This window comes from Carcharhinus amblyrhynchos, chromosome 3 (genome assembly GCF_965287045.1).
Source record: "Carcharhinus amblyrhynchos chromosome 3, sCarAmb.v2.hapA, whole genome shotgun sequence".
NCBI classification, from domain to species: Eukaryota; Metazoa; Chordata; class Chondrichthyes; order Carcharhiniformes; family Carcharhinidae; genus Carcharhinus; species Carcharhinus amblyrhynchos.
In genome coordinates this window covers 22,115,518-22,139,289 of record NC_137326.1, presented here as the reverse complement: position 1 = coordinate 22,139,289, position 23,772 = coordinate 22,115,518, and the positions used below count along the sequence as shown (strand labels likewise).

Here is a 23,772-nt window from a genome sequence, read left to right as displayed (position 1 = left end):
TAACCTATGCATCTCAGGACACTAAGGGACAATTTTAGCATGGCCAATCAACCTAACCTGCACATCTTTGGACTGTGGGAGGAAACCAGAGAACCCAGAGGAAACCCACGCAAATAAAAGAAGAATGTGTTGGTTGTGGTATATAAGAACATAAGAACATAAGAAATAGGAGCAGGAGTAGGCCATCTAGCCCTTCGAGCCTGCCCCGCCACTCAATAAGATCATGGCTGATCTGTCGCGGCTCAGTTCCACATTCCTGCCCTCTCCCCATAACCCTTAATCCCCTCTCTTATCAAAAACCCATCAATCCGCGTCTTAAAAATATTTAGCGAGGCAGCCTCCATCACTTCAACGGGCAGAGAATTCCAGAGATTCACCACCCTTTGAGTGAAGAAGTTCTTCCTCAACTCCATTCTAAACCGCCCCCCCTTTATCTTGAGGCTGTGCCCCCTAGTCCTACTGTTCTTTCTGAGTGGGAAGAGTCTCTCCACCTCTATCCTATCCATCCCATTCATCATCTTATATATCTCAATGAGATCTCCCCTCATTCTTCTAAACTCTAACGAGTACAAGCCTAGTTTATTCAGCCTCTCCTCATAGCTCAACCCCCTCAACTCCAGCATCAGCCTACTAAACCTCCTCTGCACTCCCTCCAAGGCCAAAATATCCTTGCGTAAGTACGGCGCCCAAAACTGCACACAGCACTCCAGCTGTGGCCTCACCAATGCCCTATACAGCCGCAGCAAGACCTCCCTACTTTTATATTCAATCCCCCTCGCTATGAAGGCCAGCATCCCATTCGCCTTCCTGACCACCTGCTGCACCTGCAAGCTGGGTTTTTGTGACTCATGCACAAGGACCCCGAGGTCCCTCTGCACCGTCGCCTGCTGCAGTTTTTCGCCACGTAAGTAATAATCCTTCCTACCATTATTCCTACCAAAGTGGACCACCTCGCATTTGCCAACATTAAATTCCATTTGCCAGTTCCTGGCCCATTCGCCCAGCCTATCTAGATCCTTCTGTAGACTCTCCACACCCTCCGCGCAATTTGCCGTTCCACCAATCTTGGTGTCATCAGCAAATTTCGACACCATACACACGGTTCCCTCCTCCAGATCATCTATATAAATGGTAAATAGCTGAGGCCCCAGCACCGACCCCTGGGGCACTCCCATATCTCAGAATTATAATGGAATGCTGACATGCAGGAGGGAATGAAATGTACTTAGGGTGTTTTGAATGCAGAGCCTCAGTGACCTGCCTTACCACTGCAGTGGATTACAAAGAGGGGTGGACAGATATCTCAAACTCCAGTCTGGAAGGAGCCCAACATATAAAAATTAATGGTCACTGTCACCTTCGCAGTAATTCACAATGCAATCCTCACCCATCCGAGGCTGCAGTTCTCATTACTGAAGCCAAATGTCCTTGCCGATGTTCAGTAGGAGGATTTCTCCCTCAGCATCCTGGGAAAGTAGGGCGTCCTGCTGAGAGTCCTTCCCCCCTCCTCCTCCAGCCTGTTCTGCTCTAAGTGGCCACTGCTCATTCCCCCCGTTATATGGTAGTCCAAAAGGAAGACACACTACTGCAACTGTGTGTGGGAGCAAGTGCAGAATCCTTAAAGTCAGGACATAATCCTTCAGCACATGCCATGCTGCCACTACAAACTTCAGAAAATTCTAGGAGCTTCCAAGTATTTCTACAATCGTTGCAGCAACAGCTCAACAGAACTGAATCAACAACTAATCCGTACATGGTTGATAATTTCTTTGAATAATGATGGGGGGGGGGGGGGAGGGAGAATGATGGTCCTTTCTGCTGCTAAACACATGAATAGCTATGCAATTTTAGGAAAGGACATTAGCTGAGGCTTTGAGCTTCAAAATGTGTCAAATCAGTCTTATGCGCTAACTGATGTCATAATCTGCGCATTCTGCGTACTTCAGGCAGATGCTCTTTGCATGCTAGCACTGTCACCAAAATGATGGCTAAAGAGCTGAATTCTGTAGCCCATTTGTTGGCTTCCACTCCTCATCCGTCATTCCCCAGCCAAGGAGGCAAGTAGGCTATTTAATTCCCAGTTTGGTCAATATATTAGCTTAAGCTACATTGGGAGCGGAGTAGTAGTAGCTTTTTGTGAATTCCACTCACATTTTTCATCTTCCCATCTTGGGGAATGTATCAATTTTATGCCCTCTCCAGTGTCTTTATATCCTGTATATGTTATGGTGAACAGAATTGAATGCAATATACAAAGTGTGGTCTAAACGAGCTTTGATATAGGTTTAGCATAACTTCCAGACTTTTCAATTCTGCCCCTCTAGAAATGACATCTGGTGCTCGGGTTTCCTTCTTTTATGATTTTGCTTCTGAAAAGCTGAGTGGTTACATGAAACTTGTATTGAACCCTTGGTTAGGTAAACCTTGGCTGTTGTGCACAGTCCTGATCTACATATTATAAAAATTATCTCAGAGGCATGGGGGAAGATGGAAAGAACATTCACGTGGACATTACCTGAACTGAAGATGTATTAACCAGAATGAATCTAATGAATCGCTCTCATTAATGCACACCTGCCTTCTATTGCCTGATAACTGTAAGTCACAACATAACCGTTCATTTACAGTAAATATGCATTTTGGGCTTACCCATAAAAACTGATAGATTTTGAAGCTCAGTAATAATTATTGTTGCAAATTTAACTTCAAATAAACACTTTTGCCCTGAATTATCTCAGATCCTGGTCTCGAAATTACGAAAAAAACTTATCATATTGAGCTCTATCCACTCCCTTTTAAAGAGATAATATTTGAAAAGGGTTTTGGCACCATATGTACTGGCTGGCCTCCTGATTAATTTGCCAGCTTTGATTTCCCTCCCTACCTTCCTTCTTCTAACAGATCCACTCTGGCACTCTTATCCCCCTTTCAATGTTTACAGATGTTTGCTGTTCCAGGTGTTTTTGGTTGCAGTTAAATATTCCAACAGTTACCACTCAAATAGTGTCCAAAATACTAAAGTGCGGTAGCGTGCATTTCATATCTCTTTACGCCCTGTACGTAATGATCCCATTTAAACCGTCTCTGTTCTATAACTTATAACATTAAAACGATAATTAAAATACAAACTATATTATACATTGGACAACAGGGCGGCACTGTGGCACAGTGGTTAGCACTGCCGCTTCACAGCGCCAGGAACCCGGGTTCAATTGCAGCCTTGGGTGACTGCCTGTGTGGAATTTACATGTTCTCCCCGTGTCTGCATGGGTTTCCACCAGTGCTCCAATTTCCTCCCACACTCCAAAGGATTGGCCCTTAGGATCAGGGGGTTACAGGGATAAGGCTTGGGTGGATTGTTGTCAGTGCAGACTCGATGGGCCAAATGGTTTCCTTCTGCACTGTAGGGATTCTACTCTATAATAAAGTCTGTTAATGCTTGTCCTGTTGTACCAGGCCTGACTCTGCCCCTGACCCTTTTTCTTTTTGATGCACCTTTCCAAGCTATTTCTATTAAAAAGGCTTTGTTTACTTTCAAAATTCAGTTCTTTTAAAAACAAAAATCAAATTATCAGGAAAGCAAGTGTCTTGCTGCTTTTCTCTCTATATCTATATCTATATCATTTCCTCGATGTGTGTTAAAAATGTCACAGATGATAAGCATTTACCATGGCCTTTCCAATCCATCAATCAAGACAAGTGGACACAATTAGTTGCCTTCAAATTTCAACTTGCTTTGTAAAAAAAAAAAATGACCATTTAGAAAGGTATGCAGCCACATCCCCTGTTCTCCTGCTCACTCTCTTTCTTTTTCAATGTTTTGGAAGTTCAGACAACATTGATCAAATCAGGAGTATGTGTGTAATTAGTATGTCCGATCTTTTTCTCATTCTGTCACTCTGCTCTCCTATTCCGACTCTTGCATTCCTCCATGCATCATAAAAAGAAATAATACTTTTATTGGAGCAACTGCAGAATGGTATCTCTGGTCGGTGGCTTGACATTGCATCTGATCAGCGTATTTAAATGTGTTCCATGTGTTCCAACTAATTCCCAGGCAGAAACTTGGCATTTTAAAAATGATACGGAGATGCCGGCATTGGACTGGGGTAAACACAGTAAGAAGTCTCACAACACCAGGTTAAAGTCCAACATATTTATTTGGTAGCAAAGGCCACTAGCTTTTGGAGTGCTGCTCCTTCGTCAGGTAAGTGGGTAAGTCCTTTAAGACTTGATTACCTGTAAAGACTCACATTCTAACCATTACTTTGTAATTGAGTTTGTGTCTTGTGAAAAGAATTCCCACTTACCTGACGAAGAAGCAGCACTCCAAAAGTTAGTGACTTTTGCTACCAAATAAACCTGTTGGACTTTAACCAGGTGTTGTGAGACTTCTGACTATTTTAAGATACTTCAGAGTGTGCTGCAACTTTTCAAAGGGAATTGTATCACACACATGTGATACTGCTCCTCAGACTCTGATTCAATTCCTTGCAAGATTCGAAAACAGCTTTAATATTTTAAAGTAGGTTACTGGAATAAAATGACACGAGCAGCAGAGGACACTGCGCCGAATAATTAGCTCCTAATCCCAGTGATGAAGTTGACAACCATTTGTCTGAGTCAAGGACTGGTGTCATACAATTCAGTCTATTCTAATAAAGCTCAGGACTTTAAAGAGGGAAGCAGTAAAGATGTTGAAATAGATTTAGTCTGTCACTTATTTGTCATTGTAGACATATCACACCCATAGCAGCAGAGCTCACAATGGACCTAGTTCCTTTTGTAACAAAAACAGAAAATGCTGGAAAATCTCAGCATATGCAGAGAGGGGTTCGAACCAATGGGCGGGATTTTACAGCTGTGCTTGGGCGAGACTGGAAATTCCTGCCCACAGTCAACGGAGATTTCCATTGTCGGACCCTCCCATTCTGGGCAGGCAAGTTAGTGGAGTTCTGGCTAATGTGTCAAGTCTGGGTTACCCTTCATCAGAGCTGGCTTGGCACTATTCTCTTTCCACAGATGCTGTCAGACCTGCAGATATTTTCCAGCATTTTCTATTTTTGTTTCAGATTCCAGCATCCGCAGTCTTTTGCCTCTATCCTAGTGTCTTTTATAATTAGCTCAGTCGTCAGAATCCCAACTTTTCTGCCAGATGCGAGCAACAGGCGTATATAATTTATAGTAAAATTCATTTAAATGTTTAATGGAAATTTCAATAACGTTAAACGAGAAATTTGCATTTACATATTGCTCCAGTTTTATTAAGCACATTCTAGCATCTATCATGTATTACAGTTAATGTAGGCGATAATGAGGGGTTTCTAATTTATGCAAATGTGTAATGATTATCTGGTAACAGCAAGTAAAACCAAACCACTACGGAATCTTCACATTCTGGGAAATAATGACAACCCTGAATGGAAAAACAAATTTTCTAAAAGGTTAAAGGGATGATGTGCCAGGAAAAAAGAAACAAGCAGAATGCCAGTCCTGTTGCAAGGACATTTCATAGCATAGTCAATCCATTTGTAATGGCCTTCATTTTATTTGTGTTATCAGTGACCTTGATCATTGTAGTGACAGTTGATTATTCACAGCGCACCTTGCTGCATATAACAATCATTTCTGCATTCAAAGCGCGCAGCTGAATGATTCTAAATTTACTTCATTTGAACCTGGGCAATGCTTGTGATTATTTGAACAATTTCATACTTATGGAAGATAGACACGGGGCTAAAACAGCTGAAGATTGTGGAGAAAAAATAATAAATGAATGAAATCAATACTTTGATTTAGAAACATAAAACAAATTACAAATGGGACCTTTGAGCACAGAAGGAAGCTATTCAATCCAATAAATCTATATTAGCAAATGGGCAATGTGGTTTCACAGAGGTTAGCACAGTTGCCTCAGTGCCCAGGACCCAGGTTCACTTCCTGGCTTGGATCATTGTTTGTGTGGAGTCTGCACATTCTCCCCGTGTCTGTGTGGGTTTCTTCTGGGTGCTCCAGTTTCCTCCCACAGTCTGAGTGACATGCTGGTTAGGTGCATTGCCATGCTAAATTCTCCCTCAGTATGCCCGAACAGGTGCTGGAGTGTGGCGACTAGGGGATTTATGCTGTAACTTCATTGCAGTGTTAATGTAAGCCTACTTGTGACACTAAAAAATAAGCTTAAAAAAACACTAATCCACCTTCCTTTCTCCCTTCATTGACCTGATTAGTAAATCCTGCATCCCTGTATTTCTTTATCTCTCATGTGCTTATCTAATTTTCTCTTTTATGTATCTAGACAATTTATTTTAACTACTCCTTGGAGTAGTGCTTTCTATATTCTTACCATTCATTGGATAATGCTGCTTCTCCTGAAATTCCTTTCGTATTTACCAGTGACTATCTTACATTAATGACGTCTAGTTTTGGTCTTGAGCACAAGTGGAAAATGTTTCTCCATGTCCACCCTTCCATTAACTTAAAAGACCTTTGTTGGGCCAATCTTCAGCCTGCTCTTTTCAGGGAAACAAAAGAATCTCAGGCTGTTGAGCCTTTTCTGGTAAGTATACCTTTGGTTTAGATAATGTCTACATGAATATTCTTTGCACTTTCTGCCATGCCTCCATATAATTTTTATAATACATAGACCAGAACAGTACACAATATCCATGGGTTACCTAACCAAGGTTCAATACAAGTTTTCACATAATCTCTCCACTTCTCAGAAGCAAGGTTATTAAAAAAAGCAAACAGACACTACACGTTATTTCTAGAGGGACAGAATTGAAAAGTAGGGAAGCTATGGTAAACCTGTATCAAAGCTTGTTTAGACCACACTTTACTGCATTCAATTCTGTTCACCATAACATTAAAAAGATATAGAGGCACTAGATAATTTTTAAGGGTTATACCAAAAATGCATGGCTATACATATCAAGAAAGGATGGACAAGTGGAGTTTCCTTTTCTTGAAAAAAGAAAACTGAAGGGGGATCTAATAGTGGGATTTTAAATTATGAAAGATTTTGATAGCATGGATACAGAGGGAATGTTTTCTCTTGTGGGAAGAGCATACCTAAGGCCATCAGTATACGTAATCCAGTAGGGAATTCTGAAGAAATTTCTTTGACCCAAGAGTGTGAGAATGTGGAGCTTGTTACCACAGGGAGTGGTTGAAGCAAATAGTAGGGGCTAGCCAAGCAGATGAGGGAAAATGGAATACAGGATGTGAAGGTAGATTTAGATGAGGAAAAGTGGGACGAGGCTTGAGTAGAGAAAAAGCACTGGCATTTTCTCTAGTTGGGCCAAATTTATACTTTAGGGCTGTGTATCAAATGTAATCCAATTATGTCCTGCTGGAAATGAATCCCACTATTTGCTTCTTTGGCCTTATTAATCTGCTTCACCATTTCTAGTGATTTGTGAATGTGTACCCCTTTGCTCCTCTATTCATAAGATCATAAGATATAGGAGCAGAATGAGGCCATTTGGCCCATCGTGTCTGCTGTGCCATTCAATCATGGCTGATATGTTTCACAATTATTCAGACTCTTGTATATAATCTAAGTAGAGTACGGCATCTTTATTCTTCACATCAAAATGCATCACCTCATACTTATCTATACTGAAATTCAGTGGCCAATTATATGCTCACGTTGCCAGAACAACAATAGTTCCAACACCAATCCCAATCGGACATCACCTCTCAACGTTTGGCCACCTTTAATGGTCAATCTCTATTTTCTGTTTTGCAGCGAGTTTGCCGTTGTTTTGTCTCTAGTCCCTTGACTCCACATGCTCCGACATTAGTTACGAGTCTACAGTGCAGTATCTTATCGAAGACCTTTGATATGAATTTCACGCATGTGCTGAAATTTAAATTACAAACCTATAGAAATCATTGGAGGAAAATTCCAATGCGTTAGCGTTTTTGTATTTAGCAGTGGACACGTACACTCCTGCCATTCTGCGTCACGTACATCATCAGGAGGACATTAATATTCATAAGTAATGTTGTTTTTCATAACACAAGTACTAATTTAACAAGTGCGATTGCCTTCCACAAAAATCCATGTTGTGTGCACTTTTCTCCACAGCCAATTTTGCTATACAGTCTACTGCATAATTTATTTGCTATTACTTTACTCCAAAAAGCCTTATAAATACAGCCACAATCGACTATGTTGCCTTTTTTGTTACATTATGCTGCATGCACCGTGCAAATACTCTCTAACTGGTAAAGAAGCAGTTATTTTTGCAATAATAATATATAATGTAGCCAACAGCTGTCACAAATATGTGATTTGGTCTTAATGTTCTGCTAACATTCATAAACCATTTGAGCTTCACTCATATCATTCACAATTTCATCAGATCTACTTGATTAGATTACAGGCTTGCAACTCTTAGCTAACCATCCAGTGTTGTACAGTCTACTGTTACTCTATTTCTATATTTTTGTTCATAGCTATATATATATGAGAAATGACTTTGTTCTTTAAAATGCTCACAAACTGACCTGTACATGTTGAATTTAAAGCTTTTTCCCAACACATTTGCCTAACATTAATGAGAAAATACAGTTTTCACAAATAGAATTAATCTTCATAGAGGTTAAGAAGAAGGATTAATTACTCCCTAACTGCAGGTGCCCTTGACAGCACTGTGATTGTCTCCTATATTTAAATTGTGAAAAGTAACCACGGTGACAGACAAATGAAAAAGGGGGAAAAATATTTTGCTGGATCTATTCACATTACATTCACATGGGTGGCATGGTGGCACAGTGGTTAACACTGCTGCCTCACAGCACCAGGGACCTGGGTCCGATTCCTGGCTTGGGTCACTGTCTGTGTGGAGTTTGCATGTTCTTCCCATGTAAGCGTGGGTTTCCTCTGAGTGCTCTGGTTTCCTCCCACAGTCCGAAAAATGTGTTGGTTAGCTGCATCGGCCAGGCTAAATTGTCCCTGAGTGTCCCTGAACAGGGGATTTTCACAGTAACTTCATTGCAGTATTATTTATTATTTATTAAAATTATATTACAATTTATAGTTGTCACAAGCCTATTTCTTGTGACAATTATAAATAAACTTTAAAATGTTAATTAATGCACACGCTAGATGACGATGAATAAGCATAAAACTTAAATCAATCTGGATTAAGTCCGTATCGGTTCAAAATACCCTATTAGGACATATGTTTTATAGTCTAATCATGATTATAGAAATTTTGGACAAAATTTCGATGGACATTTCAGACACAGTGGTAAAGGGCAATGGATAAAGGGCAGCTAATTGAAGGAAAGCCAGAAATTGGAAATCTCCCATGTTAAGTTGGTGAACAGTTTGGACCTGGGGGCAAGAAATGGGTGAGGAGTAGTTATGCATGTAATGTCATTTGGATAAAGGTGAGAATTCAACTCGGCGATCTTCGGTTGTCTCAGACATTGTGTAGTCATCAGATATAGGTGGCAGAATAATGAAGGGCTTCAATTTGACACGGAGAGGCATAGCTTCTCATTTAAAATACTGTATAACGGAGGTATCAGTTGACTGCCATTTGAATGCACCTATTCATCTTCCTCCCATTCTTCCCACCTACACAGGCTTTTATTGACCTGGTGCTATGAGAAATAATTGTTTCCTTGCTGACCTCAGTAGTGCCTTCCACGTTATTTAATTCAAAGCAGAACAATAAAACATAAGAAAAGGTCATTTGATCTATCCTTTGCCAGAATTTGTGCCTCAGTGAAATTAAGTCTGAACACTAATTGCTACTTCTCTATTTATGCAATGTGCCTATGTTAGCACATAGCATGAACATGGTAGACAAATTCTACAAATCTCAAACTATAACGTATGCGGGTACATTAACGTTCTTTTGATGTTCATGTAATCAATGCAGATTAAAATATGGTAACCACATGTGCAATTTAAATGTATTAATTTTCATTAATTCTGGTAATAAATAATATCAATGTCAGACACAGTTACCCTCCTCAAATATCACTTCTAAATTAATTACCTGCAAATAATTACCTATCAGTAATCTATTTTAAATTCCATGTCAGTCAGGGCACCGCAGATAATTACAACACTAATTATCTGGACCTTGTTTCATTCCATTGTCCTTTTTATTAAATTCCATTCCTGTTTTCAGTTTTGAACAGGATTGCCTTAGTTACTGATTTATAAATATGTTTTTACCATATCAGTTTTCATACCCATTGCCCTTGGAAACGGGACACATAAGACAAACGTGACTTTGAAAATGAATATGAAAGGAAACAGTATGCTATTGGCACAGAAGTAACAAAATGAGAATTAGGATAGACAAATGACCATCAATAAGTAAAATAAACTCAGACCAGAAAATCCTGAAATGGTGGGGATCCAGAACGGATACCTTTGCTTAGTTTCCACTGATAAAATCCCAAAGGGACAATGAAGGAATGGTAATATATGTCTGAATTGAGATAGTGTTACTCGGATAGGGTCTTGATGGTGTTCCACAGTACCTGCTTCCTTGCCTTTCTAGGTGGTTGGAAAGTATTGCTGATTGGTGAGTTGTTCCAATGCATTATAGCATACACTCTAGCCACAACATGTCCATGGTAGAGGCAGTGTTTAAGCCAGTGAAAATGGTGCTGATCAAGCAAACTATTTGTCCTGGATAGCATCACACTCCTTTAACGTTGGTGAAGCTGCATCTATCCAAGCAAGTGAAGAATATTCCATCAGACTCCTAACTTGCATATGTGTAGGATCATAGAATCCCTACAACGCCAAAGGAGGCCATGCAGCCCATCATGCCTGCAATAACAACAATCCCACCCAGGCCCTATCCGTGTAAACCCATGTATTTACCCTACTAATGCCCCTGATAGCAAGGCCAATCAACCTAACCTGCTCAGCTTTGGGCTGTGGAAGGAAACCGGAGCACCCAGAGGAAACCCATCCAGACATGGGGAGAATGTGCAAACTCCACGTAGACAGTGACCTGAGGCTGGCATGGAACCTGTGGCCTTGGCGCTGTGAGGCAGCAGTGCTAACCACTCTGTCGCCGTGCCGTCTGGTTGAGAGGCTTGTGTTAGAGAGGCTTTAGGCAAGGCAGAAGACCATAGAATCGATCCTCTGACCTGCTCCTATAACCCTGACACTTACTTAACTAATCCAGTTCATTGGTCAATGGTTATTCCCTGGATGTTAATGGTGGGGTCTCAATGATCAAAGAGTCATTGAATGTCGAAGGGAGTTGATAACATCAAACACCAACAAAGTCTGGATAATGTTGAGGTCTATTTGCATGAGTTATGGGTTACTCAATTGCACTGTCATCCAGATGAATGATAGAACATTCATTTCTAGTTGCCAAGGGGTTGCATGAGGTGAGGAAAGGGAGCCAGGATTAGATGGTTGATGGACTCTGGAGATGATAGCGTAAAAACTAGAAAAAAAACTAGAAGCCATTGTTTTGAGATGCTCTGGGTTTGTTTGGATTGGTGACAGTGTCATTGAGCTAGACAACTCAGGAAAGGCATTAAAGGAGAATGGTATGTTTGATTATGTCGAAAGTTACAAGGAGGTTGAGGATGACAGAGGGAACACGGTTATCGTGACAGAGCATAGCACTTGTGCATTGCTTCAGAGCTGTTTCAGTGCTGTGGCAAGCCAGAAACAGCATGGAATTTAAGCATGGAATTTAAGGAAAGATGGGAACAGATTTGGGGTCAATTACAGGTTCAGGATCTTTGGAGAGGAAGGAAAAGCTGGATATGGAACAGACAGAGGATTGGTATTTTGGGGTAATTGGGGGCTGACAGCTAGAATTTTAAGATGCTAGGGAGATAATACTATTAGACTGATGAAAATACCAAAAAGAACAAACCAAGGAACCTGCCTTCAATATATTCCACATATTAAAATAATGATGACAAACAGCAACAACCATGACATGTTATTGGGATTGATTAACAAGCACTGAAGATCCAAAAGTTATGAGGCACACAAAACTGAGCTAACATTGAGTGAAATGCATCAACTAATTTGCTGTATATGTATATTAATATGAATGTGTGCATGATTTGTATGTTTTACAAATATTTTCCTTTGAGGGTTGATAAATGAAAACATCTACTCTAAAAAGCTGTTAGGCAGACCGAAGATAATTACAATTTAAATGATGATCCATGTTTATTAAAGGGAATAACATTAGTTTGTGAAAACAATAAACAACAAGTGGTCCCATCTTAACCTTGTAATGTAACTAATGAGTGTGATAAAATTGAAGTTTCGTCTACTGTATGGTTAGATTATTATGCATATAATTCTCCCAGATCAAAGGAATGAATGAAAACAACCAGTAAACAAGGGAAGATTCTAAAATATCCATATACCTTTCAGATCAAAGTTTTAAAGTTGAAAGTAATTGGTTTAAATTTCTGGCTGGAACATGTCAGTAATGTCACATTGTTATTGGAAAAATCTTATGCAGAGAGGTGCCCTTTTGTTTTGGCTATATTTCTGTGATGGTCTCACAGGAAGGTGACTGAAGTCAGCCAGATAGCAGCTTTGACATGGGTATTTGGTGATTGGATCAGGAGCTATATATCAGCTGTGGGCCAGGAGCAGAAGGGTGTCAATAATCAGGGGTATTTCTGAGTTGGCATCACTAAGTAACAATGCAAAACTCGATGGTTGTCAAACAAACAAAGTAAACTTGCCTGTACAAAGTTAGAAAAGTAAAACCATTTTCATTATCTATTTTATACTCTCATGATCAGATTTAACAGTGAAGTACCTGTGAATTAACAGGCAAACTGTGGTCAAACACATTACATTACACAATAAATGGCAGATGTGACCAAGACGGATCCCACAGATTTCTCAGCAATTCAACCAAATGTTTGTGTTCACTGTGAGTTACACAATCTCATTAAAACTCTGCCCCCTCGAGAGTTCAGGTCTTCACTTTCAAAAATCTAGCCTTTGAATTCCCTCCAACATTCGGTCTGACTTGGACTGTCTCAACACTGCTCACTTCCTGGTGATTTGACCTCTTCTCCTGGGACTACATCCCACTAGCCTCCTGAGGTTGTACTCCTGCAGTGACTCAGTCACAGCTGCAGTCCTTCAGCCATGACAAGTGGAACACCATTGCTCCAAAGAGTTATCTTTGCCACAGTGGCCCACATCATAGTCACCGACCTTCATCTTCCTTTTCAGCTCTCTGGACTTTTCTCCTTTCCCTGCTGATTTATCTCCCTGGTGGTTCCAATTGGTGGCCTCCTCCCTCTCTGAGGCCTCTTCCGGGTTGTCTCCCTGGATTCCCTCTCTAGGTTTGGAACATCTCCCCTTGTTATGGAACCAAAACCTACATCCGCGATTGTTGTTTTCATACCACACAGAAACTCCCTGATGTCCCAGAAGGCTGTGCTCTTCAATTAATAAAAATCTAGACCAGAGCAAGCCTGTCATCCTGCCATGCATGTCAGGAACTCTCAGGTCTGCAGGAAAATGAAGGCCACCACCTCGGCCCAGGTAAGTTCCCACTTCTTAACACTAATTATTTCTATTGTCTAATGCTGGTTGGGAATGGGTTGTAAAATAACTAGTAAACAAGGGAAGATTTTAATGTATCCATACACCTTTCAGATCAAAGTTTTATAGTTGAAAGTAATTGGTCTACATTTCTATCTGGAACATGTCAGGAATGCTACTTTGCAATGGAAATAGTCTAAGCAGAGAGGTGCCTTTTTGTTTTGGCTGTGCTTTTGTGATGGTCTCACAGGAAGGCAGTTGAAGTCAGCCTAGGAACATTGATCCATTGTGGACTTGCAGTTTCCCCTTCCTCTTTGTTTTCTTACCTCAATTATATAATCCTTTCCATCCTTTCCATGGACAGCCTTCACTGCACAGATATCCAGCCCACCAAAAATTTCACAGCATGTGTCAACCCAAAGCCTGTACCTGTCATAGAATAAAGAAGAAAAAAGCATGATTTAGATGTTGTTCAGAAACGTTACTTGAACTATGATGAATTTTCAAACAGATCACCACCAATAATGAGAAAAGCACATCCTCCACCACTTTCAAGGAATGCTTACCTTCTGCTGTGTAATGAAAATGCCAAGTTCGACTGCTAAATTTTATAGATGCATGCAGAAACAAAAGTCCCAACATTAACTGACGATCAGGAATAGTATGGTCAAAGACAGATGGCAAACCAACTACCTTCTGCTGTTTTGAAGCTGGGAGATTCTAATGCCAGTGTCTCATCAATGTGAGTCTTTTCAGCCTCGCGGGTGAACTAAATGGATGATCGGTGGGTGAGCGCAGAATTTCAGGTGGTAGGAGTTTGCCGCTATTGACATGAAGGAATGGTGGTCCTTGGCACTTAGGTAAATAGTTGGGAGGCGTGTTAGATGGGCTTCATGACCAAAGGAGGGGGAAGGAAGCCAAGGTCTACATGAAGCAATCTAAAACATTTACATTTCTGAGTTACTTATGATGTGTTCCCCTTTTGCTACCCAGGTTGGCCTTTTGGGAAAGTACATTGGAACCACTGAGAAAGCTTCCAGTTAAAATTGCAACTGGATTATGATTACATAGGCCTGGGGGCGGGATTCCCTGGCCTCACTCGCCTGAAAACCAGAGATTCCAGGCCAACTTCAGTGGAACTTTACATGATCTGTCCTCCGCCTGCTGGAATTCCAGTGGCAGGTGGGATGGGAGAATTCTGGCTGTTTGGGCCTTATCTGTATATTTAAAGGAGGATCCAATCAGCTTTCAGTGGTTTTTGCTCTTGCCTGTTCTAAAGAACATGTTATAAATATGGGTAAATCACACCCGATATATTAACTGCCTGAGAGTTTGATTCTCAATAGATAGACAGGGTTATCAGTGGCCCTAAAGATTACTTGATAAAATAAGAGACAGAAAAAGAAGTAAGGATGAGGCTGAAGTGGAGAGAACACTATCTGAACATAGAACATAGAACATTACAGCGCGGAACAGGCCCTTCGGCCCACAATGTTGCGCCGACCAGTCTTATTTTCAAAAAAAAACATTGACCCACTAATCTAAACCAATCCCTTTTCATCCATAAACCTATCCACCAATCTCTTAAACGCCCCCAAACTAGGCGCATTTACAACTGCAGCAGGCAGGGCATTCCAGTCCCTCACCACCCTCTGGGTAAAGAACCTGCCCCTGACATCCGTCCTATAACTACCCCCCTTAATTTAAAGCCATGCCCCCTCGTGCTAGCTTTCTCCATCCGAGGAAACAGGCTATCACCATCCACCCTATCTAAACCTCTAATCATCTTATATGTTTCTATAAGATCCCCTCTTAGCCGCCTTCTTTCCAGTGAAAACAACCCCAAATCCCTCAGTCTCTCCTCATAGGACCTCCCCTGCATACCAGGCAACATCCTGGTAAACCTCCTCTGCACCCTCTCCAAAGCCTCCACATCCTTCCTGTAATGTGGGGAACATACCCATGCAAAGCTGCTAGTAGATATTTTAGCATGATGCTCTTTTAAGAAGGTGTTGGCCTCTGCTTTTGAACTGGTTAACTTAAAATAGGACACTGTCAAGAATTGGTATCTGCTCATTAGATTGTTTTCTATGATTAGCAATGCAGTTGGAGTAGAATTACAGACCTATAGAAAACACTCTCCAAAGAAGATTTTAATTTCCGCTTGTTTTAGCTCTTAATGAAAGTGACATCCTCGCCATTCGCACAGAACTTTTGGGCAGACTGCGTTCTTGAAACAAGCAGGAACAAGCTGCTCTGTAAATGTCAGTTCCACACCCACATGTGAACGCCAAGAGGCTGTTTCTGCAGGGCGATTTGGATGTTTTAATGAACCATTACTCTAATTCTGCAAATATTATTAATGAGACTATAATGTCAGCATATCATTAAAAAACTCTGTTTACAAACAGCTGCTAAAATGAAATCCCAATGATTTTACTTGGATAATTATGTTCTTTAAATATAGGAACTTGGATCTTCCACTTTAAACAAAGTGCCATATTACAAATGATGCAGGAGTTTGTGTGCGGAGGGGTGCAGAGTTTGTGATCCTTTTTGATAGTCCATCCACTAATCCCATAATAACTTCAGGAGCCAACATGAGAATCAGGAAGCAATAATAAAGGCAAATAACACTAGTCATTTAATTGGACGGCATGGTAACAGGAGTGGCAGGGGGGCACAGTGGTTAGCACTGCTGCCCCACAGCTCCAGGGATCTGGGTTCAAACCCAGTCTTGGGTGACTGTGTGGTGTTTGCACATTCTCCTTGTATCTGCATGGCTTTCCTCCGGGTGCTCCTGTTTCTTCCCATAGTCCAAAGGTATGCAGGATTGGCCATGCTAAATTGTCCCTTAATGTCCCAAGATGTGTCGGTTAGATGGGATTAGCCATGGTAAATACACGGGATTACAGGGCTAGGGTGGGGAAGACAGTCTGGGTAAGATACTCTGTCAGGGAGTTGGTGCTGACTTGATGGACCTCTTCTATGCTGTAGGGATTCTATGATTTTATGACACAAATTGGTACAAAGTGCCATTTGTCAAATGCAACTGCCTAAGAAATAAATAATCTTATTAGAAAATGTGGCTGTGATATTATTTGAAGCCCATTATTCAGTTAACATATGAATTATTCTATCTAGCTTTAATCTTGGTTGATAACAATCATTGTTCCTCATATTGGTCTACAGGTCAGCAGATTGTGGGAAGAAGGAAGAAATGGTGATCAAAGTAACTTCCCCTTCCCACTATTAAAATTATCAGTGTTTAATTGATCAAAACAGTGAAACTGCTCTGAATTCCTGAATACCCCAGGCCCTTTCTAGACACAAAAATTAAGTTTATTTATTAGTGCCACAATTAGGCTCACATTAACACTGCAATGAAGTTACTGTGAAAATCCCCTAGTCGCCATGTTCAGGCACTTGTCCAGGTACACTGAGGGAGAAGTCAAAATTTAAACTTGAGTAATTTGATTAAAAGCATGTGACCTATTTGCAGATTTCACACATTCCCTAGCTGGGAACAGAACCCATGTCCTTCGCACTGTGAGGTAGCAGTGCTAACCACTGTGCCACCATGCCACCCCAAAACACAAAATACATAGTCAATATATAACGAGAGTTATCACCTTCTGATACTGCAAAATATACAGATAATTCATAGTTAAAAACTTGCATCTAAATTTTTTTCAAAGTTTCCATCACAATGCTTGGAACAGGAAGCAAGGCTTGGCTCACAAGTTTTCTTTTTTAACCTTCAAAGTGAAATTGGTTAAAATTTAATTTTTATATGTACAATTTTTACTAAGAAAGTAAATCAAGTATCTAAATATTTTAAATGTTTATTCATTTAAAGTAAATGGTTTGACTAAATGAAGGGTGGCAGGTGGCACAGTGGTTAGCACTGCTGCCTCACGGAGACACAGATTCAATTCCGGCTTTGGATCACCGTCTGTGTGGAGTTTGCACGTTCTCCCCATATCTGTGTGGGTTTCCTCTGGGTGCTCCGGTTTCCTCCCACAATCCAAAGATGCATGGGTTAGGTTGATTGGCTGTGCTAAATTTCCCCTTAGTGTCCCAAAATGTGTAGGTCGGGGGATTAGTGGGGTAAATCCGTGGGGTTATGGGGATCAAGCCTGGTTAAGGTGCTCTGTTGGAGGAGTCGGTGCAGACTCGATGGGCTGAATGGCCTCCTTCTGTACTCTAGGGGATTCTATGAATTATACAGATATTGAAATCAACACAACTGAAAATAACTATCATTGGTGCCCAATAAGTGCATAGATAATGTTCAATAGTGAAATAGGTAGCATGCTTATAGCCAAATTGCTTGAGCTTAAATTTTGACTTGTTTTGCAGTCCACGATACTGGATTTTAATAAGAAACAATGAGTCGAAGGAGTGGCACAAGCAGGAGCATTATCAGATACAGGGAGTGAAGGAGCAGCAGAAGAAGAAGGAACTTTTCACACTCTGCAACAACAAATCTGAGGAATTGCACAGTGACCTGCTCATCTCTCTGTTCTTTTATCTTACAACAGCCCTTCTACATTAATAGTCTTTGTTACATTCTTCACTAACTCTCTGAATCCTGTGTGAAAAAACATTCAAATCACTCAGACACCTCCATACCAATGGCATACTAACAAGGCTGACTCAGAAGCTACGTATCGATTATACAGCAAAACCAAATTGCCTTTTATTTTACCAAATTAACGATGCCCTGTTTCCCAGGGCTGACTAAGTATATCATCTTCTTCAGTCACCATGAGGGAAGTCAGTTATTAAGTTTGTTTATTTATTAATGTCACAATAGGCTTACATTAACATTGCAATGAAGCTACTGTGAAAATCCCCTAGTTGCCACACTCCACGCTTGTTCGGATATACTGAGGGTGAATTTATAATGGCCAATGCACATAACCAGCATGTCTTTCGGACTGTGAGAGGAAACTGGAACACCCAGAGGAAACCTACACAGACACAGGGAGAACGTGCTGACTCCACATAGACAGCGACCCAAGCTGGGAGTCAAAACTGGGTCCCTGGTGCTGTGAGGCGTAGCAGAGACTGGCTTTTCTTGAATTGTGGCCTTTTGGGTAAGATCAGGCATCAGATCAAGCCCAAGATAGGGTGCAATGCCTTACCTTGTCAGCTTGGATCTTGTTTGTCTCCCTTGTGAGGATTTTGAATTGGATTCAATTGGATTTTGAATTTAATTTTGGGAGGAAGCAAGGAATGGATTTGGGTTTGCCCAGTCCATTGTGAGCATTGGCTTTGTAATGGTGGCATAGTGGTTAGCGCTGCTGCCTCACAGCGCCAGGGACCTGGGTTCAATTCCAGTCTCAGGTCACTGTCTGTGTGGAGTTTGCACGTTCTCCCTGTCTCTGCGTGGATTTTCTCTGTGTGCTCTGGATTCCTCCCACAATGTATAGATACGTGGGGAAGGTTGATTGGCCATGTTAAATTGACCCCAATGTCAGGGAATTAGCAGTGTAAATATGTGAATTTATGTAAATAGGTTCTGGGTGGGACAGTGGTTGATGCAGACTTGATGGCCTGAATGGCCTCCTTCAGCACTGCAGGGATTCTATCTTTAAGGATGGCGTAGTCTTTGATTGCATGTTATAATTAGAGCACCATAACAGTGGCTAGCAATATTCACCAAATAAAAAAGCCACCTCTCCATTAATGTTCAGAAGGCCTCTGATTACAGAAGCAGGATTTGTGCAAGGGACTCAAAATTGTCACAATCCTGGAACTATCTACCCCCAACACACCCACCACAAGATTCGATCCCTCTAGCAGCAAAACAAGACGGCTGCTAGGGGAAAAAAGTTATTCCATATTCATGTCCCCAGTATACAGAAAGCTACACACTTGTAGGACTTTCAACTAATACTGTCTGGAAAGTCCTGGTGCAACTATTGGCTTGGTGCATCTTGGGTTGTTATTTTTTATGAAGAAGATTGAAGCCTAAATAATTTATGCCAGTTTTACGTCACCTCTGAGGCATATCGAAACATTGTCATTTACTTAAATAACTCTGCCTCTTTGTAAAATGCCATTTACACAAGGATTTGTACAAATAATGTGCGAGTGCAGATTTACACTATTTCCTCCCTATATCATCCTCCTCCTAAATCATCCTAACACTTTCCTCCTCTTGGCACAGATAGAATTTACATTGTTAGAGAAAGGTGAGGCGCATTGAGGCCCTGGGTGGTATTCCTTCTTTTCTCAATTTGTCTCTTTTGTTCTTTCACTTTTTCTATCTGCTTTTCCTCGGGGAGGTGGCAGAAATATTGCTCAAGGATGGCACAGTGGTTAGCACTGCTGCTTCACAGCTCCAGGGATCCAGATTCAAATCTGGCCTTTGGGTGACTGCCTGTGTGGAGTTTGCACGTTCACCCCGTGGATCTTTGTGGATTTCCTCCGGGTGTTCCGGTTTCCTCCTACAGTCCAAAGATGTGTAGGTTAAGTGGATTAGCTATGGGAAAACGTGTGGGATTAATGGGGATAGGGCAGGGGAGAGGCCTGGATAAAATACTGTCTCAGAGTGTTGGTGCAGACTTGATGGACATAATGGTCTCTTCTGCACTGTAGGGGTTCAATGATGAGCACATTATTGCCAGGGAGATAGTGGAGAGAATAGTGGCAATGTTACTTCTTCGGATAAGAGTCAGGAATTGGAATAACAGGGATGGTATTTAATTCCCCCAACTACCACCATGGGAGTTGAGTTTGAAGGTGGATGTGATCTGTTTGATTGGGTGGATGCCCGCAGGGTGAAAATGCCACTGGCTACCAACTCCACCCCCCCCCCCTCCGATAAGGCTCCAAGTCAGGCAAGTGGAGGTGGCCTTCCCGCCTGAAGGCCAATTGAGACTCTTAAGTAGCTACTTAAGGGCTACCTAAGGGCCTTATCCTGCTGCCACTGGTACTCCAACAGCGGCAGGTGGGGAACTCACCATCCAGGAAGAATGCCCGTCTACCTTTGTCAGATTTACCTATGGGCTAGTGAGGTCTGCCTTTCATTCTCTGTGCCTGCACATGGAAGTGTGAGGTGCAGAATGCCATTGGTGATCCGTTCAGTGGCACTGCAGGCACTACAGAGCTCCATTAATTTTGCCTTTTTAAAATGGTTTAATTTTCAGATAAAATTCACTTCAGTTTATTTTACCGAGCTTCAAAATGGGCTGGAAGATTGAATATGATACTGTCAACTGGCCAAAAAAAAGAAAATATTATTGATAAAGGAAATTGGATAAACTTAATCTGATGCAATTACAGTTTAGGATGTTCTTTCAAATCACAGTACGTTTTTTTTAATTATTTGAATGTTTAAGCTATGGAAAGAACTCATAATGATTTTATAGATATTCTCTTGGGTAAACATAACCAGAACATTTTCTCTATTAAAGCTCTTTATTCATGTTTCACTCAACACACCATTGTGAATGAGCAGTTTGAAGGTTTTCAAGTAAATTGGAACCAGATGCTCTGGTTGTTATTTAATCTAGCCTAAGAGCATGTGAAATGTTCAACTCACGTCAAGAAAATAGTTGGCAAGATAAGAATAAAACAGTGTCCATTCAATCGACAGATCGAATAGACAGGAACACAAGGAAGCAGCAATCAAAGGTCCATCAAGCCTGCTTCTCCATTCTTTTCATAATTATTCAAGGAATTTGTTGCCAAGGCCTATTCATAATTTTTTTAAATTCAATCATGGAACATGGGTGTTGCTGGCTAGCCAGTATTTATTGCCCATCCCTATTTGCCTGAGGGCAGTTGAGAGACAACCACATTGCTGTGGCTCTGGAATCACATATAGGCCAGACCATGTAAGGACGGCAGATTTCCTTCCCTAAAGGACACTAGTGAACTAGATGGGTTTTTCTGACAATGGATAATAGTTTCACAGTCATCAGTAGATTCTTAATTCCAGATTTTTTTTATTGAATTCAAATTCCACCATCTGCTGTGGCGGGATTTGAATTCGGGTCCCCAAGAAAGTCATTGAGTTTCTGGATTAATAGTATAGTGATAATACCATCAGACCATTGCCTCTCTATTGCCCTTGAGGAGGTGGTGCTGAGTTGCATTGTTGAACCACTGCAGCCCACACAGTGTAGGTACACCCACAGTGCTGTTACAGAAGGAATTCCATGATTTTACCGAGCGGCAGTGAGCAACGGCAATATATCTCCAAGTCAGGATGGTGAGTACTTGGAGGGGAGCTTCCAGGTAGTGGTGTTCCCATGTTTCTGTGCCCTTGTCCTTCTAGGTGGTAGTGATTGTGGGTTTGGAAGAGCCTTGGTGAATTCCTGCTGCTACTGTGTCAGTTGTGGAGAGAGTGAAGTGTTTGTGGGTGTGTGCCAATCAAGCGGGTGTCAAGCTTCTTGAGGATGTTTGGAGCTGCACTTGTCCAGTCAAGTGGAGAGTATTTCATTACTTTTCTGACTTGGTCTTGCAAATTGTGGACAGGCTTTGGGGGGTCAGGAGGTTAGTTATCTCTCACTTGCTCTTTTAGAGTCAGTATTTATATAATAGAATCATAGAATCATACAGTGCAGAAGAGGCCACATTAGAAACACCTGAACTCCAATCTAATCCCATCTGCAAGCACTTGGCCCATAGCCGTGAGTGTTATGATGTGCCAAGTGCTCATCCAAATACTTTTTAAATGTATCTGGATGAGGACTTTAAATGTAGATGTGAGGCAACCCACCTCTACCAGCTCCCATTCCTCTGGTAAAAACATATTTCTTCACATCCCCCCTAAACCTCCTGCCCCTCACCTTGACCTACGTCCCCTCATGACTGACCCTTCAGCTAAGAGGAATAGCTGTTCCTTAACCACTCTGTCCATGTCCCTCATAATCTTGTACATCTCGATCAGGTCACCCCTCAGTCCTCTCTGCTCCAATGAAAACAACCCAAGCTTACCTAACCTCTCTTACTAATGTTCCATCCCAGGCAACTTCCTGGTGAATCTCCTCTGTACCCTGTCCAGTACAAGCACATCCTTCCTATAATGTGATGACCAGAACTGCACACAGTACTCTAGCTGTGGCCTCACCAAAGTTCTAATGGCGGGTCCAGTTAGTTTGTGGTCTATGGTCACCCTTAGGATATTGATAACAGGCGACCCAATGATTTTAATGCTATTGAATATTATGGGGTGATGGTTAGATTCTCTCTTGTTGGAGATGGTCATTGCTTGGCACTTATGTGATGAGAATGTTACTTGTCAATCATCAGCTCAAGTCTGGATATTGTCCAGGTCTTACATAGAAAATAGGCCATTCAGCTGGTTGAGCATGTTTGATGCTTTGCTAACCTCAACGCTTTTTTCAAGTAGTGTTAACTACTGATTCATCAGCTGAGGGGGGGACTATGCGTACTTATCAACAGGGGGTTTCCTTGCCCAGATTTGATCTGGTGCCATGAGACGTCATGGACTCCAAATTGACGTTGAGGACTCCCTTCTGATTATTTATCACTGCTGGGTGGACAAGACATAAAGAAATCTCACAACACCAGCTTAAAGTCCACTAAAGTTGGACTTTAAGCTGGTGCTGTGAGATTTCTTTCTGTTTTACCCCAGTCCAACGCTGGCATCTCCACATCATGGACAAGATATACCCAAGAATGGGACATTATCTGTAAGGTATGATTCTGAGAGTATGACTAGTCTGTGAGACAGCTCTCCTAATTTTGCCATTAGCCCCCAGATGTTTGTAGGGAGGACTTAAATTAAATTAGTTTATTTATTAGTGTCACAAGTAGGCTTACATTAACACTGCAATGAAGTTACTGTGAAAATTCCTTAGTCGCCACACTCTGGCACCTGTCTGGGCACGCTGAGGGAGAATTTAGCACTGCCATTGCACCTAACCAGCATGCCTTTGGATTGTGGGAGGAAACCAGAGCAACTGGAGGAAACCCACGCAGATACAGGGAGAACACGCAGACTCCACACAGACAGTGACCCGAGCCGGGAATTGAACCCGGATCCCTGGCACTGTGTCACCCCACACCCCACAGTATCGTTTCAGGTGCTTCGGATAAACAATTCGGGCTTCAACTCCACTTCCCTATCTGCTCCTCATGTCCGCTAATTCCCCAAGAGACCAATAATCTGTCTACCCCAGTATAAATGTATTCAGTGATGGAGCATCCACAGCACTATTGGGTAGAGAATTCCTAAGATTCTTCACACTTTGAGT

At 41.5% G+C, this 23,772-nt stretch overlaps 1 protein-coding gene across 2 annotated transcripts in view; it reads right to left on the bottom strand.

Moving 5' to 3' along the window:
• Positions 1–23,772, bottom strand: part of syn2b (synapsin IIb) — a 348,709-nt gene that overhangs the window by 37,241 nt on the left and 287,696 nt on the right. For both annotated transcript variants that reach the window (XM_080182020.1, XM_080182025.1), the window contains exon 9: positions 13,861–13,963. In XM_080182020.1, coding sequence (XP_080038146.1) covers positions 13,861–13,963 — 103 coding nt within the window. The remainder of the gene's footprint in view (positions 1–13,860; positions 13,964–23,772) is intronic.